Source organism: Phytophthora parasitica (genome assembly GCF_000247585.1).
Source record: "Phytophthora parasitica INRA-310 unplaced genomic scaffold supercont2.63, whole genome shotgun sequence".
NCBI classification, from domain to species: Eukaryota; Oomycota; class Peronosporomycetes; order Peronosporales; family Peronosporaceae; genus Phytophthora; species Phytophthora nicotianae.
This window is the reverse complement of record NW_008649049.1, coordinates 219,026-241,296: the sequence shown is the minus strand read 5'-3', so window position 1 is coordinate 241,296 and position 22,271 is coordinate 219,026. Positions and strand designations below refer to the sequence as shown.

The 22,271-nt window shown below is 49.8% G+C and overlaps 11 protein-coding genes across 14 annotated transcripts; 5 read left to right on the top strand and 6 right to left on the bottom strand.

Annotated features, from left to right (window-relative positions):
- Positions 1 to 916: 916 nt before the first annotated feature.
- PPTG_17120 (hypothetical protein) lies at positions 917 to 3,358 on the bottom strand (the record flags this gene model as incomplete). The annotated part of the gene is made up of 1 exon (XM_008914759.1): positions 917 to 3,358. One exon carries the CDS (start codon positions 3,356 to 3,358, stop codon positions 917 to 919), a length of 2,442 nt encoding a protein of 813 aa, XP_008913007.1.
- A 220-nt stretch (positions 3,359 to 3,578) lies between these two features.
- On the top strand, positions 3,579 to 4,611 carry PPTG_17119 (hypothetical protein; the record flags this gene model as incomplete). Its single annotated transcript, XM_008914758.1, has 2 exons — positions 3,579 to 4,421; positions 4,504 to 4,611. 2 exons carry the CDS (start codon positions 3,579 to 3,581, stop codon positions 4,609 to 4,611), a joined length of 951 nt encoding a protein of 316 aa, XP_008913006.1.
- A 304-nt stretch (positions 4,612 to 4,915) lies between these two features.
- PPTG_17118 (26S protease regulatory subunit 6B) lies at positions 4,916 to 6,309 on the top strand. Its single transcript, XM_008914757.1, has one exon. It carries the CDS (start codon positions 4,975 to 4,977, stop codon positions 6,190 to 6,192), a length of 1,218 nt encoding a protein of 405 aa, XP_008913005.1. The 5' UTR covers positions 4,916 to 4,974; the 3' UTR covers positions 6,193 to 6,309.
- A 41-nt stretch (positions 6,310 to 6,350) lies between these two features.
- Positions 6,351 to 7,261, bottom strand: PPTG_17117 (hypothetical protein; the record flags this gene model as incomplete). Its single annotated transcript, XM_008914756.1, has 7 exons — positions 6,351 to 6,392; positions 6,460 to 6,571; positions 6,637 to 6,740; positions 6,805 to 6,868; positions 6,935 to 6,991; positions 7,057 to 7,158; positions 7,230 to 7,261. 7 exons carry the CDS (start codon positions 7,259 to 7,261, stop codon positions 6,351 to 6,353), a joined length of 513 nt encoding a protein of 170 aa, XP_008913004.1.
- Positions 7,262 to 7,444: 183 nt separating this feature from the next.
- PPTG_17116 (hypothetical protein) lies at positions 7,445 to 9,483 on the top strand (the record flags this gene model as incomplete). The annotated part of the gene is made up of 7 exons (XM_008914755.1): positions 7,445 to 7,638; positions 7,711 to 7,737; positions 7,812 to 7,893; positions 7,969 to 8,571; positions 8,681 to 8,845; positions 8,911 to 9,145; positions 9,212 to 9,483. The coding sequence occupies 7 exons, from the start codon at positions 7,445 to 7,447 to the stop codon at positions 9,481 to 9,483; spliced, it is 1,578 nt and encodes a 525-aa protein (XP_008913003.1).
- A 336-nt stretch (positions 9,484 to 9,819) lies between these two features.
- PPTG_17115 (hypothetical protein) lies at positions 9,820 to 10,375 on the top strand (the record flags this gene model as incomplete). Its single annotated transcript, XM_008914754.1, has 1 exon — positions 9,820 to 10,375. A coding segment is annotated over one exon (556 nt), but the record flags the coding sequence as incomplete, so codon positions are not given.
- A 99-nt stretch (positions 10,376 to 10,474) lies between these two features.
- On the bottom strand, positions 10,475 to 11,765 carry PPTG_17114 (hypothetical protein). Its single transcript, XM_008914753.1, has one exon. The coding sequence runs from the start codon at positions 11,424 to 11,426 to the stop codon at positions 10,749 to 10,751; it is 678 nt and encodes a 225-aa protein (XP_008913001.1). The 5' UTR covers positions 11,427 to 11,765; the 3' UTR covers positions 10,475 to 10,748.
- A 743-nt stretch (positions 11,766 to 12,508) lies between these two features.
- Positions 12,509 to 17,077, bottom strand: PPTG_17113 (hypothetical protein; the record flags this gene model as incomplete). The annotated part of the gene is made up of 2 exons (XM_008914752.1): positions 12,509 to 13,638; positions 13,714 to 17,077. 2 exons carry the CDS (start codon positions 17,075 to 17,077, stop codon positions 12,509 to 12,511), a joined length of 4,494 nt encoding a protein of 1,497 aa, XP_008913000.1.
- Positions 17,078 to 17,364: 287 nt separating this feature from the next.
- PPTG_17112 (hypothetical protein) lies at positions 17,365 to 18,136 on the bottom strand (the record flags this gene model as incomplete). The annotated part of the gene is made up of 5 exons (XM_008914751.1): positions 17,365 to 17,422; positions 17,501 to 17,629; positions 17,707 to 17,812; positions 17,889 to 17,964; positions 18,068 to 18,136. The coding sequence occupies 5 exons, from the start codon at positions 18,134 to 18,136 to the stop codon at positions 17,365 to 17,367; spliced, it is 438 nt and encodes a 145-aa protein (XP_008912999.1).
- PPTG_17111 (hypothetical protein) lies at positions 17,904 to 21,493 on the top strand. Of its 4 annotated transcripts, none has more exons than XM_008914750.1 (9): positions 17,904 to 18,340; positions 18,440 to 18,495; positions 18,574 to 18,654; positions 18,763 to 19,290; positions 19,380 to 19,484; positions 19,559 to 20,072; positions 20,135 to 20,404; positions 20,621 to 20,743; positions 20,815 to 21,493. In XM_008914750.1, the coding sequence occupies exons 1-8, from the start codon at positions 18,322 to 18,324 to the stop codon at positions 20,626 to 20,628; spliced, it is 1,581 nt and encodes a 526-aa protein (XP_008912998.1). In that variant the 5' UTR covers positions 17,904 to 18,321; the 3' UTR covers positions 20,629 to 20,743; positions 20,815 to 21,493. The 4 variants fall into 4 exon arrangements, with proteins under 4 accessions (XP_008912998.1, XP_008912995.1, XP_008912996.1 ...); XM_008914747.1 differs by having other exon boundaries at positions 20,135 to 20,546; XM_008914748.1 differs by having other exon boundaries at positions 18,440 to 18,654; positions 20,135 to 20,546.
- Positions 21,494 to 21,566: 73 nt separating this feature from the next.
- Positions 21,567 to 22,250, bottom strand: PPTG_17110 (urate oxidase; the record flags this gene model as incomplete). Its single annotated transcript, XM_008914746.1, has 2 exons — positions 21,567 to 22,077; positions 22,219 to 22,250. 2 exons carry the CDS (start codon positions 22,248 to 22,250, stop codon positions 21,567 to 21,569), a joined length of 543 nt encoding a protein of 180 aa, XP_008912994.1.
- Between the last annotated feature and the right edge of the window lie 21 nt (positions 22,251 to 22,271).

The window sequence follows — 22,271 nt, the reverse complement described above, 5'->3', positions numbered from 1 at the left end:
AATAGAGTGCGCAATTTCGATTTTACCGCACTCTAAAAAAATAGAGTCCCGCACTCTAATACGTATTATACGTAAATATTTATATTATTTTTGGTTTGATTTTTTTAAATTATAGTACTTCGTACTTTCAATAGTATTAAAATTTCATTTCAAGTACCATCGCAGATCGATGATTCTTTTTAGAGAACTTGTCTAGTCTAGATTTCAAAGAGAATAGCTCTATTATCGAGCAATCTTTGTGTTGTTCTAACAACTAGTTCTCTATTATTGTATCCGCCGTTGCAGCAGCCAAATTGTAGCTTGGCCTGTGCTACAAGTGAACTAACTTACGAAAACTCCAGTGCATCCTGATCTCATACAAATTGTCGTTTACGCTTTCCTTGGAGAAGCTGACGGATACTGCTGATCACTGGTCCGAATTGCGGACCAAAGGACCTCGAAAGTGACCTTAGATAGGAAGCGGGTGGTGATGTCAGACTTCCAAAATGGGTGCGATGGACTTGAAATTAACTACTGTTAAAGCGGTATTATAATCCCGGGGCTTATAATACCAGAATTCAAATACAGGGGGGGGGGGGAGGGGGGAGGCTTAATGGCCTTCTATTTGTGTTTTACTTTTTATCCTGCAGAAGCCTAAGTAAATGACGGATAGATTACCAATGACCCACCAACTAGTGTATCAACACTTACGCTGCAATGTATTTTGTTTTAAATCCCTGAGCTGCATTACCACAAAAAAAATAAAAAATCCCTGAGCTGCTATTTTAATAGCAAAAGTTCTCTATATGTTCAGTTGTTTTTGAAAAATAAATTCTAAAAAGCAGAGGTAGTTAGTACGCGTTAACCTGTTAAGAAAATTCTGGGTCATTTCATGCTGTTTTTGCTAAAACTTGGAGTATGGTGCAACATCGACACCTTACTTGTCCTCGTCAAGCCATCCCCGCACCTTGCGCCACAGTTGCTGTTTCTCACGCTCAAATTCTTTCTGGAGCTTGGTTTCGCTCGTGACTTTGCGCCATTGAGCGCAGATTCGGCGAAGCTTTGCTTGCTGCATTTTGGTCATCGCACTAAAAACTACTTTTTGTTGGTGTGCAAGTTCTTTCGCGAAGCTTTTACTCCAATGGATCCATGAGCGTTGAAGAGTATTCCAACGATGTTGACGGTGTAGCGAAAGCGCTCGGGCCTGTATTTTATGATGGTAGCGTACCAATCCCCCCAGTGCACGTCGTTGGAGAGAACGAGCATAACGTCGGGCAGCCTCTTCTAATCGCGCTCGCTCGTGTCGACGATGAGCCTTCAGACAGATCTGTACAAACTCCTGCCATCGTTCCCAATGCAAATAAACCGTTCGCAGCTCGTGCCAACGAGTTGCGTTGCGTGAAACTCGTTCATTGCGGGCATGACACTTTTGCCACGGCAGAAAAGCATAGAAGAATAGAAGTCGCTTTCGGTTGTGCTTCCTTGACTTGTCCAATTGAGCAAGCAAGTGTTTACGCCGTTCCTGTTGTTCTTTTAGTGCGAGAGCTTCTGCTAGTTTTCGTTCCCGTATCCGTGCCTTTTCCTCAATTTGCTGCTCGAGAAGAAGAGCCTCACGAGCTGCGCGTTGTTCTTCCTGCTCTTTTCGCTTCTTCTTTTCAAGCTCTTCGTATCTTCGTTTCAACTCTTCACGCCGTTGTTTCCGTTCAACTGCACGCTGTTCCATGACCTTGTAGACTTTATCTACCCGCTTTGGGGCTCGTGTTAATGAAGCCCCTGGAAAATGTGGTGGAGGCGGCACTAGAACCGGAGATTTTGTACATGTAGATGTAGCATGGCTACTACCGTCGGATCGTATTGATTGGAATTCCTTTGGATCTGCCCATGCATGTAATTCTCGTTTGTCTTGGGACGTCTTTGTCTTACTTCTCGTTGTTCTAATAGCACGTGGACATTCGACTGCAGGTTCAAGATGAAGGTCACTTTCTTCAATGCCAAGAAGCTTTATTTTTGCTTGATCTTCGGAATCAGACTGGGACTTTTCAAGTACTTTCTGTCGCTGTAGCCTTTCAATAAGTTGCTTAGATTGTGCTTTACGTCTCTCGACGGCCTCTGCTACAGCACGGTGATCCTTTTGCTGCTTCACGAACGCCATCCATTGATAAAACCACGTTGGCAGGTGTTTTAAACAATAAAATTCTCTGGCTTGGTCGTTCATTTGCTGTTCTCGTACCAATTTCAAGCGTGCTTGCTCAACTGCTCTTGCTTGGCTACGGTGATGTGTATATCGCTTCCAACTTGTCATGATACGCTTCATCACACGCCAATTGAACTCGGTAACTACTCGGATTTCATGCTCTCGCTTGGATTCCACATATTTATTCCAAGCATCGAAAACTTTGTTCAATGACTTCAAACATGCTTTTCGGTGCAGCAGTCGTTCTTCGAGCGCTGCAGCCTCTTGATTCTCTAAATTGAGACGCTCAATTTCTTCTTCAACAGGCCGTTGCTCCTGGGTTTCTTCCTTGTCTTTGTCATCGGTAGCAGATTCTAATAACTTCTGAATCGCGCGCTCTTCCGCGGCCTGAATTCTGCGATCGTCGCGTGCTTTTCGACGAATCTCGTGCCGACGTTCCATCGGCAGTTGCTGAGGTGGAATGGGACAAGAGCGTGGTTTCTTTCTTAATTCGGTCGTGCCAGTTTTATGCAGTGGCTGATGCTCTCGCTGAACTCGTGATACATACTTAGTTGACTTCACTTCCGATTTCTGACTGTCGTGCTCTCTTGGCTTTAAACGAGCGCTCAGCTCCTTCTCGTGGTATGGAGGCGTCGTGTGATTCATTCTTAGGCTTGTGTTCTTGGTAAAATTATTGAATACTGTTGGTTTTGTAGCTGAAATCTCTCGATGCGGTTTTTTATTTTCCGTTCGTCGCGTTGATGTTTTTCGGTATTTTGATGCTTGACGCATGGCCTTTGTCTGGGTTTCAATCTGGAATCGAGCTCGAATAATCTCTTTCGCTTCTGCTGCGATTTCTTCGCGACCAAACTCCTCTTGTATAACGATGTCTCCATCCTCAGCGTCTTTTCTTAGAGTACGGAGACGTAATTCAGGTTCGCTGGCGAAAGCATTTCGACGACCGATTAGATCGTCAACGCACTCCCGGCTCAATTCTTCCTGTCTTGTTGGCTTTGTATCGAGTGCACTCAGTAATTTCTTCGATATTGATGGGGAGTGAGTCTGGTTTCCGTGCGTCGAACCGACATCGACTTCAAGTTTGGGCTCTTTCTGCTCAGATGCCGACCTCTTCCCGAAGCGCAATTGCCACGTCGATGGTCGCGCTGGAGGTGAAGTCGTGTACGACGAAGCATATTCTGACCGCATTGTCAAACTTGCTGTGTAGACTCTACACTGTAGAGCGAGGAGAAATACGTGGAAAAGAGGGGGAAAAAAATCTAAAGTCAGCAAAAACCGAGCTTCATCGCATTTCCCGATAAGGAACACTCCATTCTGCAACCTCGATAAAAATATAAAGGCTAGTCAACTCGCTGCGAGTGAAATCTACCTGCCCAATGCTACGACCCCAGTACATCACCTTGCCGCGATGTTCGACAAGGAGAGCCTTATCCAGTTCATGGCCGGTTCTGGATGCTACAGTATCGTTCAGATGATTTTACTCGTTGTCCTGGGCGCACTGCTCGTGGATAATGAACACTATCATCAGTTATTGGGTTTGAGAATCCGCGACGTGGGCGGTGGCCTCATTTTCACAGGAGTCTTCTATTTGTTTACCGCGGTGCTTGGACTTGCCACTGCTCGAACCAAGAACAAGTGTCTGCTACTCGCCCAGCTCATTCTATTGGTGTTTCTGCTCTTCTTTCAAACTGTCATGGGTGGGGTCGCTCTTACTGCTAGTAGAGCTCCCAGTCTTGCATTGAGCTACGGGGCGCAAGTGGCTTGCCTAACTGTGGGGAAGTACGAGGCACTGAGCGACCAAGACAAACAAACGTGTCAACATTTTTTCCGCAGTGACGAATTCGCTGGTGCCATGCTGGTGTGGCAGTCTTACTACATTAAAAGTGCCGTGGGGGGTGATGACACCGGCTCTTATCGTGCCATGGTGCTGGAATTTCAGCGAGATAATTTTTGCTGTGGTTATGGGCTGCCCATTCACTGCACTCCTGATACCAGTTCATTCCCAAGTTCTCATCCAGATCCAGTGGTACCCAAATGGGACGATCAGCGTCAAGTTTGCTCTAATACCACAGGTTTGTATCTACCTACGCCTGAGTGCCAAGGCGCATGCTCGTTTGCGCTTCCAAGTGGAACTTGTGGTAAAAATCCGGTTACGGGTGTCTCGCGTGGCTGTGCTGCGTTCGTATCGAAACAGTTAAGCACCCAAGTCCAAGTTATTGCTGCCATTGCACTGGCATTCGTGGTCTTCCCGGTGCGTTGTTGGGAATTCATTCATGCAATCTACCGTGCGAGAACAGTACTAACACCCAGCATGGATTTTTGTTCCTCGGTAGATCATCTTTATCATTGGATCTGTGTGTCTTTGCTTCAAGCGAAGAGACCAAGATGTTCGACCGCAAATTGAATTTGCGAGCAAAGTTAAGATTCACGCAGAAATGTGAAGGCAATTGTTAGTCTGGAGTTGGTGTATGGTGTCATAGGTTGTCTAAGATGGTGTTTAAAGTCTAAAAAATAACTAGGCCTTTTGAGAACCCCACCAAGCACTCGTTTGAAAATACGTTTTGTACATGCACGAAAACGTATACAGAAGCTTGTCTTCCAGGGTGCGCCATATTCAAAGTATTGTAACAAGTACTTCATGATACCGAAGGGATTTAGCTGTCTTCCAGTTTTACCCAATTGACAATATTTAGGCTAAGCTTAAAACCGTAAAAGTGTCAGTAACCTTTCATAAAATTCAACTTTAGCTTTTCCCCCTTCATATCGGCTCTAAATAAAAAAAAAAAAGATCTGCGCAAGACAGCATGGAAGAGATCGGCCTTCCCCCCGTGACCGCGGACGAGGAGCCGCTGGTGCCCGTGACCATCGAAACTAAGACGGATCTGTATGCCAAGTACAAGTCGCTCGAGCGTCACCTGGAGTTCCTGGACATCCAAGAGGGTTACATCAAGGACGAGATGAAGAATCTCAAGCGCGAACTTATCCGCGCCAAGGAGGAAGTAAAGCGCATCCAGTCGGTGCCGCTAGTCATTGGCCAATTCCTCGAGATGGTGGATGCCAATTACGGTATCGTGGGCTCCACGGCTGGCTCCAACTACTACGTGCGCATCCTCAGCACGTTGGACCGTGAGCGTCTCAAGCCCAACTCGTCTGTGGCTCTGCATCGCCACTCCCACGCCGTCGTGGACGTGCTGCCTCCCGAGTCGGACTCCAGTATTCAGATGATGCAAATGTCTGAGCGTCCCGACGTCTCGTACTCTGATATTGGTGGTATGGACATCCAGAAGCAGGAAGTGCGCGAGGCCGTGGAGCTGCCACTCACCCACTTCGACCTGTACAAACAGATCGGTGTGGATCCACCGCGTGGAGTGCTCATGTACGGTCCTCCAGGTACAGGAAAGACGATGCTGGCCAAGGCTGTGGCCAACGCCACCACCGCCGCATTCATCAGCGTCGTGGGCTCTGAGTTTGTGCAGAAATACTTGGGAGAAGGTCCGCGTATGGTGCGCGACGTCTTCCGGTTGGCCAAGGAGAATTCGCCAGCCATTGTCTTTATTGACGAGGTGGACGCTATTGCTACCAAACGTTTCGATGCTCAAACAGGAGCCGATCGTGAAGTGCAGCGTATTTTGCTTGAGCTGTTGAACCAGATGGACGGCTTCGACCAGGCCACGAACGTCAAGGTGATCATGGCGACGAACCGCGCTGATACATTGGACCCGGCACTGCTACGTCCTGGTCGATTGGACCGTAAGATCGAGTTCCCGCTGCCAGACCGACGACAGAAACGTTTGATCTACCAGGCATGCACAGCAAAGATGAATCTGGGAGACGAAGTGGACCTGGAGGACTACGTCAACCGTCCGGAGAAGATCAGCTCGGCCGACATTGCGTCTATTTGCCAGGAAGCAGGTCTGCAGGCTGTGCGCAAGAACCGATACGTGGTGCTGCCCAAAGACTTCGACAAGGGCTACAAAAACGCCATCAAGCGGGCGGACACGACTTTCGAATTCTACCACTAAACAAGCTGCAAGAAAGTTTGTTGAAGTTACACAATCGGCGAGCCGAGCAAAGCAAAGTGCAACCAATAAGATAAATCAGAAAAAAAAGTTAAAGGCTTGTGTTTGTCTGGTCCTACATTTTTGCTGGTGATTCGGTGAAGTTTTCATTTGTCTTGAAGCTAATTGGAAGTTTTAATGCGCTGTCTTGCACAGATTTCGTCCTGGTGACATGGGGTAAGTAAATTTCACGATCGAAAAGGAAATTTTGCACCAAAAAGTCCAACGTACATGGACTTGGGTGAGCTTCTCCTGCAGATCTCGTTCAAGCTCCAAAAGTTCTTCTTCCGACGAGAGCTGAATCGAGCGAGCCAACAGTCTTTTGTTGAACCAATGGCCGTGTCTGAAGGAGAAGCATTTAACAGTCAACCTCGAATTTGATCGTAAGGAAAGAAATCATTAACGTACTTGATGACGAGCGTTTCGATAATCGGGAGCACGTTCGTGTCAAGTTTTTGCTTGATACTCACAACCGCTGGTCGAATGAATCCCTCGAAAAAGAGGTGCGTGAACTGCAATAAAACAAGTGACGTCGGTTAATTGTATGAGATGGAAGACAGCAAAATTTTATCCTACTTGTTTGTTTGGTGTCAACAGCAGCCCCAACACGACGCACTTGAACAAATAGTAGAAGGGAAACCTGTAACAGAAGCGTTATTTCTCCTGAATTGGTAGTGTAAATTTGTTGGGGGTATCCAGAGTTTACCACGATATGAAAAACTCGATGTACTGCTGGAAGATAGCAGCTGCAGCCAAGACGATCCTGTGTTCCAACTAACATGTAAGCTAAGCACATCCAGTTGAAACCAGGAAAGTACGTCGACAAACCAGAATTCCAAAACTGCAGCGAGTGTGTCCGTGTCCACGCCCTTTTCCACCCGAGAAAGCACCTTGAGCGACTCGTAGGCCCCTGAAAAAATGCCCACGCAGCTGTTGCCACGCCACCAAGTGTAAGTATCAGAAAAGGAATGCGTGAAGTTAACACGCGATAAACAACGCACGTAAGGCCTTCACTAAGCAAATAGAACGTCATGCTATCCCCTGGTTTGATCTTGTTCGAATGCACTGTGAATTTGCTTGCTGGCTGAGCACGAAGTGATCCAAAATAGACCACACACGAAAAGCCAACTAAACTGTCAATGGTTACAGATGTGTGGCCCCTCGTTGAGGACTTACGCTCGCCATATTCTCATCGTCTTAGACTAAGCTGACTGGTATGAATGCCAAACCTCGTTCGAGAGTGGGTCTACATCATCGTTCTCGAGTTTCGCCAAAGCACAGTGTGTCTGCCAGTCGCTATCATCAACCGTTCATATCGATTCAAAACCGTTCGGCTAGTGGCCTTCGAGGAGTGGATCTTGTGGAGCAAGTAGCTCAAAACACGTCAATTCAGCGACGACGGTGGGCAGAGTACGCCAACCATAGCACATTTACATATTCAGCAGCTTTCTAATGGTGTGGCTTCGTGTTTATTTCTTGTAGATTGTATCCTCGACTGTGGGAGCGCAAGTGAGTTGTTTGGATTGAGTTGAACAATTGCTTTATGATGTGGTCTCATTCGTGTACAATACATGTGAATACAGAGCCAAGATCGACATTGTAGATACAATTCTGTTCGTGAACGGCAGCCCAGCTGACTGGTATTTTACCTCGTCAGTCACCGGGGTTCGTATCTTCACACTTTTCAAGTCATGGATACTATTTCTCAGCTAAGAATGATACAACGCTTTGGCTCGTTAGGAATTGAAAAGAAAGAGTAGTTCGAAGTTAAATGCCGTGGCTATCCGGAAGCACTGTGCAAAATCTTCTTTACTTAGTGATGATTCTCGACAGCGTTTGCGTGCTCGTCTTGTCCATGAGGAATCGGGTCAACTCGTGTACAGTCCGCTTCGTGATGGAGAAATTAGCTTCGTTCTCAGTCAACCACCCTCAGATCTAGCAGTAGCAACGATGTTGCTACAACCACTACTGCCTTCTGCCCGCCAACCTACAAACGCGCGAGGTACATTTGTTGCAAAGTACAATATCACTGCTACTTCTTCGTGTACGCGGGTCTTGCTTCTAGAAAATGGTGGATTGTATGGACTGCTGCCGTCTCAAGCCTCAACAGCAAAATCTGAAGCATCAGGTGTGGTACGTTCAAGGCGTCCTAGTAGTGCCCCCGCCACAGCACAAAGTCATCAGCTGGAAGAAATTATCATGGGAGAATTGCGCAAACTGGTGCACGAGGTTGAGGCTGCTTTCAATGATCGTGTTCGGCTATTGACGGCCGACTTCCAGATCACGGATATGCACAGACTGGTGCTTGTTCGTGTCAGTGGTGTGGTATTTTTCTCCGACTTGGTTCACAAGAAAGGCATACCCACAACTACCCGTCGTAGTGCTTTCGAAGCAGGTGGTGGGGCTCAACAACGGAAGGTACGTATTCGAGCAATTTTTTTTTTCATTACAGTTAACTCACCAAAGATCGAACTTACAGTCTTCCATCGCAATCGACAACAACCGCAAGTGTGCTGGTCGAGAATTTTGCCATTGCACCGATATAGTGAGTGCTCCTGGATTGAATCGATCACGATCATCGGAAAAACAAGCTGAAGTGTGTCAAATCACACGCAAGGTATGGCTGGTAGTTGCGGTTTTATTGCTGGAACAAAACTCATGCTCCTGTCGTTAAATGTGTAGTCGATTTCACTGAGCGAGAATGAAACCGCGTTCCTCAAGCGCTTTGGAGCTGAAGCGGAGGCAACTTTACGCCCAATTGAAAGCTCAGACTTGACAGCAGCGGCTTCATGGGCTCGAGGGAGCAAGACTACTAGTAGTCAGTACTCTACAGTCACGAAGTTGCTCGAGAGACGCATTTTCATGCTTCAAAACACCTTGTGGAACCCGAAATCAGATGCCTTTGACCCTAAAGCCCGTGAGTAATTATTCTGCATTTTTCCTGAGTAGTGAAACTCATTTGTTTCTCTGTGTACTTAAATAGTGGAGTTTGAGGATGTTCGATGGCTACCGCATGAATACGAAATGGTTGCTGTTTGTCACGCATGCAACCTCATCTACCAGGCGATTGATGACGAACGGTTCAGTCGATCTCGTGAGACGGCTGCGGCGGCAACGCGAAGATCAACTGAACTATTTCGCTCCAAATTTCTCGAAAGCGAACGAGCCACGATTGCAACACTGCGTAAAAGGCCAAGCACCGCCAGCGGAATAGTGAGAGAAGCGTGGGAAGACAATGAAGAGGGCCAAGCATAGCAATACTTACGAAGAATCTCAATCCATAAAAATCTGCGTATAACAAACAGGAATTTCTTAAAAGCGCGGTGGCTGTACAATTGCAGTTTTAGGTTGAGATAAGTGGAACTGGTTACCCGATACGAGTGGACAATATGTTTGGCCTATTGTTGTTGGACAAAGGTTCTTTTTTGGAGCAGGCTCTGGTGACAGGTGCAACGGCGTGTGAATTGACGTTGCGATTCAACGCCACTTCACATTCAGCCAGACAGCCCAAGAGTGACATTCGTGACCATTTCATCGCTTCAAACACTGTCGACCGCACTTCCAACTACTATTACAGTCTTTGAATCGACGAATGACTACTTCCGGAATACTGCGACTACGAGTGGAGAGGGTGACCAAGCTCGTTTGCACGATACGCGTACTGAACTTGCTCACGGCGTGTTTGCAACTTGCAGCGGGTGTGAACAGCCTCGTTGGCATTTTTCTGCTTGACGTGACCCAGTTTCTCATCGCAGTCTACGCGATCGTCTTCGCTTTGTTGCTGGTTTGCTTCGAATGCCACCTAAGCGTGACTGACAACATTCTACGCCCAAACTTCGGCTTCCTGTATGGCTACAGAGGAATGACTACGTATCTAGTTTTCATCGGTTTGATGGACCTTGGGATGATCGGCCATGTCTTCGGCAGTATCGCTGGAACGTTGGCTTGCATCAACGCCTGCCTCGTTGTGTTTGTTGGTGTATGTGCACCACGCTCTTCTATCGACTACCCGGCAGTGATTACAAGTGCGACCGTGCCGTCCTACGGAACCACCTCACAGATGCAGGGTCCTATTGCCTTTGCACTCGCTACTGGTGCCTTGAAAATGAGCAAATCGGTTCCAGCAACCGTGCATGCGGTCGTGTGATAAGGCCCTTATCACAAGGAAGAATACTACTTATAAGCTTAGTAGGCCTGAAAATGACTAGTTCGAGTTGAAGCTTCAGTTTTCCTCTGTACAGTTGAAGTGGAATTTCCTCATATTATCCGCGTCTGCCTTTTTGCACAGCTATATTTTAAAGAAAATTTGAGGATCTCATCGGTGTGACGGGCAGGAAACTACATGTTCAGTAAGGCCGTTGCAATGATGTCATAATTGTTGCGTCCCTGCCAAAAATCGAGCATGCATTGTCACCTGGTTATGCGGTGTCGAGTCTATTTGGCTGCAGCGAGTCGCCTGCCTGCAGCTGAAATAATGATCATACATGTATTCGTACACTACACTAGATTCTTACATTCTCCTACACCTGTGCCATGAGTTTGAGCGTGCAGGCGATGGAGAGGACAAGCGCCGCGATAACTAGCGACATGATGTGGGTTTGCCAGGAGAATGTGATGCGGTAGTTCATGAGCGTCGCCTCCTCGGACGACGTGGTGTTCTCCTCGACCTGGTTAATGATGTCGCTGACAGTCCCGCGGCGCGAACCCGTCGATACAAACGACGAGTGATGCCTGTGGAATTCACGGCTGCTGGCTGAACGCAACGGCATTGCCTGAAGACTGTGGCGCTCGAACCTGTCGTCGGCGTCTTCGAAAGCTGCAGGACTCGTATAAGAGCGCAGGAACTCGGGCGTGGAGCGGCGACGGTTAATCTCCGAGATATTCTGCACGTTGGCGTGGACGCAGTCATCGCAAGTGCGGACGCTCTTCTTCTGGAATAAAATGCGCTTGGTGGAGCAGGCGCCGCACACGATCTCGCCGCACAGACGGCAGTGATGTTTGCCAGCCCAGAGGCGGAAGCTGCGACGGCAATTCGAGCAGTTCGAGCGCGATGACTTGGGCACCCAATGTGAGCGGTGGCACAGCGCTGCGGCTTCCATCCCCATGGCCTGCGCCGACATGCGGCGGAATAAATTGCCGGGCGTCACGCGCGCATTGCGGACCGAAGGCGACGAAGCTTCAGCAGCAATCGCCATCATGTGACGACGGGGCGACTCGATATACCGGACTGAAATGTAGACGCTTGACTACCGGTAGGCTGGTTTGCGGTGGGGACAGACCGAAATGGAAAGTGAGCGCTGAAAGTCTGGACAACAGACGATGGAAGCAGGTGGAGTTGCTGCACGCTGCACGCTGCACGTTGTGTGGAGTTGCAATGCAAAGTAGTAATAGAGCCACAGCTGGCAGAGGCAAGTGCATTGGACCCGCACGAAAAAGGTGCAAGACTCGCTTTAACGGCGCGGGTAACGGCTAGAGATGTGGCCCCGAGATACACTTCGCTGATTCCGAGACGACACACACGCGGCGTCACAGCGAGGAAGAAGAGAGCTCGAGTACAATGCGCTGGCCGATTGAGCCTGGGGCGCTCCAATGTGGCAGGAAGCGACCAGAACGTTGAGCATTGGTGTGAGGCAGTGTCGACGAAAAGTCACATGTTGCAGTTTACGCCAGCAAATTACTAATTATAGGCTCGAAAACGAGTCGATAAAATGGGCTGTAAATCGCGATTGGTACCCATGACTATTAAAATGGGTAATAAATTATATCAACTGGGTACAATTGATCAGAGCTCGATGACGGGCGTGGCGCCTTGATGACGGCTTGTCCTCAGCCTTCAGCAAAGCATTTAGCCTACGTGTACGTAGATTTTGGGGGCCCGTGGCGATTTGCGCTTGTGTACCGGTATGCAAGTGCATGAGCGTCGAACCATTCGTCGGAGATCGTATTTGCACAAAACTATCCATACCACGACAGAGTACATGTACGCGACGCTACTTGCTCATATTGTTAATTCTGGAGCCCGGCAGAGCTTGCTGCCGCTGCAACGCGTGTAGTGTATCCACAGCAGCAAAATTGCCGCTATTCTGCTTGGCAAAGCTGCATGTGACAAACGGTTCAAAGATACATGTCGGTACCACGATGACCTTTGGAGTAAAAAAAATGGCTACATCCGCTGATGGATACCACCATGGATCCGTCCTGACAGGAACTTCCTGTTGCCAAGCTCGAGCCGTGTCCTCTCAGTGAGAGGCTCTCACAGCTATAGCCACTGCAGATGGTACTACGGTACAGAGGGATCCGCCTGCTGCTCTGCCATGAGCAAGGAGCCTCGCTCAGCGGATATAACAACAGCAGCTTCGGTAGCGGCCGGGGACCCTCGAGGCTTGTCCAAGTCGGTGGCATTGCGCACCACCACGTTGATCGCCGGCGGACTATTCTCCTTCTCCACTTCGCTGCAAGAGCTGGTACTCCTACTTGCACTCGCCAGCAACTTGTTCCCATCAATTGAGTTATTATCCTCTGGAGAACTCCCACCAGGCGCCTCGATACCTGCCACCAATTCCGTCTGATCATTGTCGGCCTTGGTCGGCAGTGGTGCGGTGGCCACTGTTGTCGTTGCTGCAGGCTCGAACATGTCATCTAGCACACCTATCAGCGCTGATCGCGCCACCTGCAACGACTCAATGTACTGCCGTAGCTCCTCGAAGATCGGCTGGATCTCGTCGTCATGCACCTTCTGGTTCGAGATCCACACCAACCCAGTCTGCGTCATGCGCGCAAAACACGCTAACGACCGATGCACGTATTGTCGGTAGTACGAGATCATGCGTCGCGCGCGTGGTGGTCGTGGTTCTTGTGCCACGATGGCATATTCGGCATTGTGGTTCAAATGTGTAAACGGGATCGGGTGCAATGCCTCGCAGCAGAAGTCAAAGCGCTCAACCAGCGCCTTCTCTACCATCCGCCGCTCGGACGGGTCGTCAATCTTGAGGAAAATGGGGCAGTTGAGCGGATGCAGGTCCAGGTTGCTCGAAATGCCATTCTCCGTCACTCTCTGTAGCTCCAGACCGAGTTGCTTGGCACGACGGCAGATTCCTGTGATCAGATCATCGACGAGGGAGCTACGGCATACAAGCCACTGAATCTCCACGTGATAGCACTGCGTTGGTAGCACCTCCGTGTCAACTTTAGCAATCACCCAGTTCTGACTCGTGACGGCATCGTTTGTATGCAGCAGCATCTTCACACTCCGCTGGCCAACACGCTTGAAGGCATCGGTACCGCTCGTCGAGATGTTTTCTCTCCAATCAGTCGCGAGTTTCACATTAGGGAACCCTGTGCTGGCATCTGCCTTGGCTCGCAAAAACTCCAGGAACTTCCGACAGCCTTCCGTGTAATCCCGCAAGTTTTCTGTTGGCAAGCCGTCAAGACACACAACATATCAGCCACTTATTCTACTCAAAAGAAGACCTATGCTCATCTTACCTTGATCACCGACATCAGATCCGTCAAGTCGAGGCGGGAGAAGGCAATACAGACTGCGCTTATAACGGATTCCTTCGCTCATATCATCAATGTATCCACAGATGAGCTGGTCGAGATGATTCCACTGGTACTCGATCTGCGGATACTTGCGGAATTCCTGCGCCACAGTAACGAACCGATCGACAATAGGCGACCACAGCGAGTACCGATACTCCATGATGTCCACATCGGACCGCGTCGTCACCTTCTGGAGATAGCGCTTCACATCGATCGTCTGGGTTTCTTCGTTGTATACGATTTCATGGATCCGATGTCCCATGCTAAGTCGAAAGACTGTGCTACCTTTCTCGCCCACTTCACTCGTGTCTTCGGCCGATACAAGCTGGAAATCTTGGGACAGTCGCTGTGCTACCATCTCCAGAACCAACTCGCGATAATCTCGGAACGTCACTCCGTTTTGTTCGTCACGCTCTGGCAGCATGACGCTGTAGAAAGACTCAGTGTAGTGCGCTTGCAACTCTTTGGGGGCCGGCATGAAATCACTGGCTAGAGGCAAAAGAGCAGGAAAGCATAGACTTCTCCACTTGAGGACATTCTGCGCGAGCTTATACTGGCGGTCTTCATAAGGCCGCACTTGACTCCATCGACGCTGGTTGCTGGTCAGTTGCTTCAACATGAACGCCTGTGAGTGGAAAATATCCTCTTTCACTGCGCCATCAGCAGGACGTAACACGGGACTGGTTGTAAACGACGTGTGGTTCGGTCCGCTACCGTCAGCCAACTGATATGTGTTTGGGAACGAGCTCGAAGTGATCTTTGGCTTGTCCTTGTCGTCGTCCAGAGACCCCACTTTAGCCTCCAGACTCCCTCGATATTCTGCCATGTCGACATTCAGCGGAGACGGTTCTCGCTGCTCGAATTGTCGCCAGCGAGCTCCAGCACTGTTACTACTCCCGTTTTCGTTGGCATTGCCGGCAGAGCCTGAGTGGAATCCAATGGTCCCAGTTCTTTTCTTCATCAAGTACGACACACCAGGTCGGATTGGCGGTGTTGACGCTAATCGGACACTCATGTCGCTGTCCGATGATTTTTGTGCTAGTCTCGGCGCTGGTGCAAAGCCAAACACTTCGTCGTCGTATCTTTCATACTCCTGCAGCAGCTTGTTTTGCTCGGAATAGGAAAATGATCGGATTTTGGTCAACACCTCCCCATCGTACGAGAGAGAGTCCTCCGAGCACGCCATGGAAGACGCTCGAGCACGAACAAGGTCGCTATTCAGACCAGCAAGTATGACGTTGTCGTATGTGGAGCCACCGACCGAGGGTGCTATTCCAGAGTCCATGTTGTCTCGATCATCGTCACTGAGCGATGATTCAGCCTTCTTAAAAGAATGCAACAAACATTCCAACGGCTTCGGGAGCGACAGGAAGCCGAAGTGTGTGAAATCGTTGTCTTTGAACATCCGACACATCGGAAGCGGCTCGAATATCTTATTCTTCGTGTTCTTTGGCGCACAAACGTCGCAAAACTGGGTGATATCTTCATCTAGCGGACACTCGTGTGGGATGAGCATGTGTTCTTGCACAAACCAAAGCGGAATCCACAGCGGAACGATGTAGTTTTTCCGGTTTTCCATCCGCTGCAAGCAATACTTGCACAACTGACCAGTTCGCATTGACACACCCGTGTCTGCTGCTGACTGCGAGTCTGACACCACGTCACTCGAGCCTGTTCGTGAACGCCGTTGATATCCATTCTTCGAACCGTGCGGATTGTTGTTACATAAACACATTTCGTTCGCAGGGTTGCCTTCTTTCTTACCGGGAAGTTTCATTTCAGACAAATCGGATTGCTTGAAGAGAAACAGCGGGCATTTGTGCAATGGGCGGGACGCTAGTGAGATCAAGTCAATACCAATACCATGATCCATCATGCGTTGCTCAGTGATCTCGGAAAGACGCTTGTTTACCGAGAAAATGCCATTGCCAGCAGTGATAAGCACTACACTTTGGCCGCTGCGTGATAAATCACGGTCGATATGATGTTTCTCGAAGATGTTGAGCACGAGATTCACAGCTTCGAGCAGGTTTCCATCTCGAGCATTAGAGGGGACGCCTGGGCGTGGACCCGACTCATCCTGGATCAATTCCGCAGGGGAGAAGGACGACACGTAGAAATCTGCAGGTGATCGCCAACCACATTCTCTCGGGAACGCATTCATCTCCTCTTTAAGCTTCACAAGCAATGGCTGCACGTCTGTAATGATACTGTCGAAAGCGACCAATTTGTAGAAATCCTGATAATGTCTACCATCCTCATCGACTCCAACCGAGAAGCAATCACTGCGTTCATACGGGAAGGACGACTCTCTCTCATCGTCTGCAGCCCGCGACTGCTTTCTTTTGGGCATAAACCTCCGATTGGAATACGTTGACGAGTCCTGATCCTGGTCCATTTCCGGGTAAAAGCAGCGGGAGTAAAAGAGAATCGTGAGACTGTGCGAGACTTTGTGCTTCATCCACTTGCTCAGCACATTGCGCACAACCGTGAGGAAGATCTCCAAGTAGAGCATACCAGAGTTGGCCATATCCCACATCTCCGGACTAACCTGCACCAGCCACATGATACGCGACGTACGCGAGCGGAATGTGAACTTGGTGTTCTCGGAGATGACTCCACTGCGCACCTTCTCGCCGCCTGAGCGCACGTCCAGTACTTGCCACCTCGTTCCCTGTACTCTGATTGTCTTGCCCACATACAGTGCTGTTCCCGCCATGGATTGTTTAAGGTACATGAGGTCTCGTCTGGACATGAATTGGTCCTTAAGTGAGACCTCCACGAAGTCCACCTCGACCTGCGTCTTGGGCAGGAAGCGTACGGTCACATCCTTAAATGGCGCCAGCTGGAAGATGGCGGCCGTGTCCTTCAGTACGCTTACTTGCATTTTACCTTTAAACGGTGCGGCTTTGCTCTCCGGGATCTCAAGCAGTAGATGGTTCTGTGGGGAACCCTCGGCCAAGGCCACCGCTGCGCCGTCCGAGGCCATGAACTGTCGCGCGTCGCCGGTGTGCTCCGGGTGAAAAACCTCTACTACATAGTCCTTCCATATAAGCTCCTTGAGCTGAGGGAAACTCTCAGGGTTGAGCACGATCTCCTCGCCATTTTGGAACTCGTGGCCATGGACGTGCAATTTGATCTGCGCCGCCGCATGCACCGTCGTCTGCCGCTTCTTGGGCGTGACGGTAGGCGTCGCGGCAGCTTCTACAGGTCCTGAAGAGCTGGCAGGCGCATTGGTCTTCTCTGTGGCCGCAGCGGCAGCCGCCTTGGCCTTGGCGGCGCGCCGACGTTCATATCGCCTACGCATTCCCGGTCTGGTTATACTTGTAATTCGGGGTGTAATTCAGGGTAGAAAGGGACTTTGGCTACATTTGTTGCTTGTGCTGCTTGCAACTACCTAACAAGTTCTAGCTCGCCGACATCATATCCGCTAGTGTATCTTAGCACGTCTAGGCGAGGATACGACGGGATACTCGACGTACCCAAGCTGATGGGGACGTTTGTGCTTGGTTATCCATCGTCTCTTGGAGACAGACGCGGCCTCCAACGGTCTCCACCTCGGCATTGGCGTGATGCCAGTGACCTCCCTGTTATCTATGCGCGCTTGCCACCCTTCCGACTCTTCGCTGAGTTCACAATAGCCGACACCATCCTACAAGAGCAAACGATGAAAGCGCGTTAACTGACGAGAAACGAGCAGGTGTCGAGTACAGCGACAGTCTTAACATACCAGAACATCCCATAGACGATCTGTAGACCGTAGAAGACCGTCCTGGCAATGGATTCCAAGCGAGCCTGCTGCAGATTCTTGAAGCGCAGGATTTCCGTCGGGTCCATCATGTGTTCATTCCGCAGAACACTGCAATTAACAGAACAGCAGTCATCAGCATAGCCATTCATTTCTTCTCAAGCAGAGGAGATAAAAAAAACACCCACCGTCGGGCGTGCCACACAGCAACTGGAACGTTGAGCAGGAATACCCACGGAGCCCACGCCAGCACGCACAGGAACATAAGGATGCCATGCAGGATCATCTCTGGGTCTGCCACGACAGCAAACTTTCAGCAAAAACAAACCTCTGCCCAGTACAGCATTACAGCAGCAAAAAGTCCGCGCACAAACGAGCTTGTTAAGTCGCTTGGCCACGTCGGCCGGGTTTAGATGGTCCAGCTCCAGTTCATCGAGGGTGATCAACTGCGTCACTCGAAGATACTTTGGTCAGCAACAGAGGAAGAGAGAACGAGAGAGAGAGAGACAAAGAGGCGCATCATTTGAGGGGGAATTGGGCAACACATACCCAGTAGCCGTTGAGGAACGTGAGCGCCACGATGTCGATGAAGCTCAGCACCGCGATGAGGACCTGCATCGCGCTCTCAACGATTTTCTCCAGTTGCGCTCCCAATTTTGTGCTTGTTGACTGGAATCAGTCAAAACGGTACTACGGGGTCCGTAACGCGGGTCGGCCCACGGGTTTTCACCCTTACAAATTCTATGCCCGCAGCCCGCCCAGCAAGCGTCGCATGAGCCAAAAGACAACATACGCTGCCAGACATGGCGCTCGCCCGGCACTGTGAGTCTTCACGCTGTGTTATACGAGTTATGACGCCAATAGGTGGTTGTGATTGCTAATATGTTGAGTCTCTCTCTCTGTGTGTTTGTGCCGAGGTAGCGCATTTCCTGGCGCACTCCAGCAATGTCAACTGCCTTCGCTTCGGCCGCAAGTCGGTAGGACGACGTTCCAATACTTCTGTAACACTCCACCATACACCAATGTTTAAACTTGTGCGCATTTGATAATTGCAGGGTCAAGTGGCTGCGACTGGTGGTGACGACAACTTGGTGAATGTCTGGCGGATGCGCGAAAAGGAGACCAAGAACATTATGGTACGAGACACCCGTAGCAATTGCTGCATCTAATGTAGCACTCTGTTCGGCTAATTAGTAGTGGGGGTACTAATATCAAGGATCGTCGTGTATATGCTATGCCAACAGAGTTTGTCAGGCCACCAGAGCGCTGTCGAGAGCATCGTATTCGACCCAGCAGAGCACAAGGTGGTGGCTGGCTCCCAAGCAGGATCGATCAAGGTGTTCGACCTGGAGGCTGGCAAAGTGAATCGGACGCTAAAAGGGCACATGGCGTCGACTATAGCAGTCGACTACCATCTCTACGGTGACTATGTGGCTTCTGGCTCAAGAGATACAATTGTGAAGGTGTGGGACTTGCGAACCAAGAGCTGCATGCAGACGTTTAAAGGACACTCATCGGAGGTGACAGCCGTAAGTTTTACGCCGGATGGACGTTGGCTTACGTCAGGTGACCAGGACGGTGTCATCAAGATCTGGGATCTTACAGCTGGACGCCTTCTTCACGAGTTTCCTGATCACGGTGGTGCTATTACCAGCCTGGAATTTAACCCGGAGGAGTTCATTCTCGTATCTTCAGCTGCCGATCGCACCGTGCGATTTTGGGACGTTCAGGAATTCGCTTTGATCGGCGTCACGCCCGTGGATAATGCTACGGTACGTCGACCAGAGGCAAATCATAAACATGGCTGGGTCCTTTATACTAAAATATTTTAAATGTGCTCTCAATGCTCTCAATTCCGTAGACTACATCGATGAGCCACACAGTTACAGAGCCATACAGCGGCAAGTATCTCTTTTGCTGTTCTCAAGAAGCAATTCGAGTCTGGTCTTACGAAACTGCAATCGAGGTTAGTAGCTCGATGCTTTGAGATACCGTTGTGCTTTTGCCCCGTACACTTACCGCACGTTTATTGTGTATCAGTGCCACGACAGTGTGCTGATGCCGCGTCAGAAGGAGCTAGGCCATGTGGAGATTCATGCTGACACAACGATGACACAGGATATGAAGCTGATGGGCGGGTGCATTCAGGATGCCTTCGTCTCCGTGTGGGTACTAGACGTGATGCAGATGCGGCCATTTAACCGCACAAGCAGCAACAATAATGACGATGGAGCTGCAGAGGTCAGAGGCACCAGCAGGGTACAGGCTGCACGAGAGCCAATCCCATCGGCTCCAGATCCTGTAGAACATCACGAGGCTCGATCAGCTGTCGTAGCGACTCCTGCTAACGCACCAGCGACAGACTTGCCTGCTTCTCGAGATGTCGCCGATGTCGCTAGTCAGGCAAAACCTCCGGTGCAAAGAGAGCAAGTTTCTCGTGATTTCAGCAATGTTGCTTGTATCCGCCCAGCTACTCCAGGAGTGTTAGTCCCGCCACCGCCTGTAGAGTCGATCCCACGTCCAGTGCGTCGAACAGAAGTCCCTCATCAATCAGGTACAGGCCATGCTGTTAACCTTCATATATGTGAGCATCAACTAACTTTCTTTATTCTGAAGTTGAGGCGGCACGTCCGGTGAGTGCAAAGCTAGGCACTCCAGCACCACAGCAATCGGAAGGGCTGGCAACGGTGCATGAGAGTGCAGTAGACCCACCGTCGCTGCCAACGGAAAAGCATGAGAAAGAGTTAAGGACGTCGGACTTCGTGATGGAGCTTCGCTGTGGCATGGATACGTGTATAAAGGCCTTCAAGGCTCGGCAGAAGTGCGTTCAACAGCTGCTGGTTCACTGGGAAAAGGGGCGTTTGCACGATGGCCTCCGATATATTGGTGAGTTGCCGAAAGGGAAGCGCGAGGCTATCCTGGTGGACATGCTGCGTATCACAGACTTACAGTCATTGGGTGTCGATCTGGAGGCTTGTGTGCTACTCCTTCCACTCATCGTAGAGGTCTTGGACAGCAAATTTGAATTGTGTGTAAAGTGTTCTATCCGTTTTGTGCTTGGTACTTACTGCTTATACTAACGACGTTTATCGTATTATGCAGATATTTAAGTGTTGGCGTTGATTCTGGACACAAACTATTTGATGCATTCTCGCCCATCGTCAAGGACGCTCGAGATTCGCGACAGTACCGTTCGCGCGCGATTAACCTCGCAGGAGAAGAACGGTAAGAATTTATGTCCAGGGTGGTATTTGTTGGAAATTTCGTGGTCTGACGCTCAGTATTTTCGCTGACAGAGCTCAACGATGCAACGCTTGCGACGTTTACTTCCAAGAGATGAAACAGCGTATGCAACATCTAGCTGATACCTGCCGGTATTCATCGCTACAGACCAAAATCAATACGCTCTCACGGGCACTCGGCGACTTTTATACTTAGTAGGCTGTCATGGAATAACATACGCTACTTCATTAATGAGGCTGATGTGGGCAGATAGCATGCAAGCAAAACACTTAAGTAAGTAAATAGCAAGAGAGAACAAGTTACCGTGGAGAAAAGTGGATGTCTGCAAGTTGAAGGACCAACACTTTGTACCAACTTCAACTGAAGGACCAGCACTTTGCACAACTACGACATGGTTGACTACTTCGGAGTATTTGTTAAGGACTCTGTTATTGCACTTGCCATCTCATATTTGCGTTAGCAAGTGAAGACAACGAAGCCTGGGTTGTATCGTTTCCTTAATACTTCGAAGTGTAACACATATCGTAGTGGGGTGAACGAACGTCCTGGCATTGAAGAACTCAAGCGTGTACAGGAAAAAGTCAAGTCGGACTACCCATACCTTTCCACGAGCCACACAAGCCGAAAGTCTGCTGCAGAGTGTTGCTGGATACTGATCCACGCAAAGACAAAGCTATCAACAATAATAAAGACAGCACTATGCTGTCAGCACCACCTCAGTACTTTCCATAAGGTTTCTTATCAGTTTTAAATGTACTCAAAAGAGGATACTGGCTGAAGACCAGCCAAGAAAAAGAGACGCAGCCTACAGCTTGGACGCCGCGCGCACCATCGTGGCCGAGATGATGCCGTGTGGCTCGTCCGTCGGCAGGAACACTTCGCCGTGCGGATGGATGTTCTTGCAGCCAAAGCGGGACAGGTCGATGGGATTGTTGTGGATGTTAGGCATTGTGATCTTGATGTCTTTGACGTACGGGCACTTCTCCAGCACAGCCTCGCCCATTTTGTACAGCGTAAACTGCACGGCAGGACTGGACACACCCACATCGGCTGGACCCGCAAACGTCTCAAGTAGCACGTTCTTGATCTCTGCCACTCTGGCAACGAAGTCTCCGCCGATGGCGTCGGGTGTATAGCTCCACGTCGCCGTGACACATGTGCAGACCAGGCGGTCAGGTACGTCCGGTAGCGTCGTGAAATCATCGCGGAAGAAGTCGACGAAAGAACTCTGCGTGGTTTTGAGCACCTTGAGGCCGTCCACACCGCCTTGCACCGTCACATCTGGGGCGCCGTACGCCGACTTGCGAGCCACCACACTATAGAAAACGAACAAATAAGCAACACGTGACAGTGAGTGTATGTTGCAGGCTATACCAAGTTACAGTGATCGACATACTAGGCAGTGGAGAAGCCCGGGCTGGCGCTGACAAAGGCGTGATGATGCGGACGTGTCTTACCCTTGGAGTCGGGCACCACCACGCGCTGCCATGGCGTCTCAAACAGCTTCACT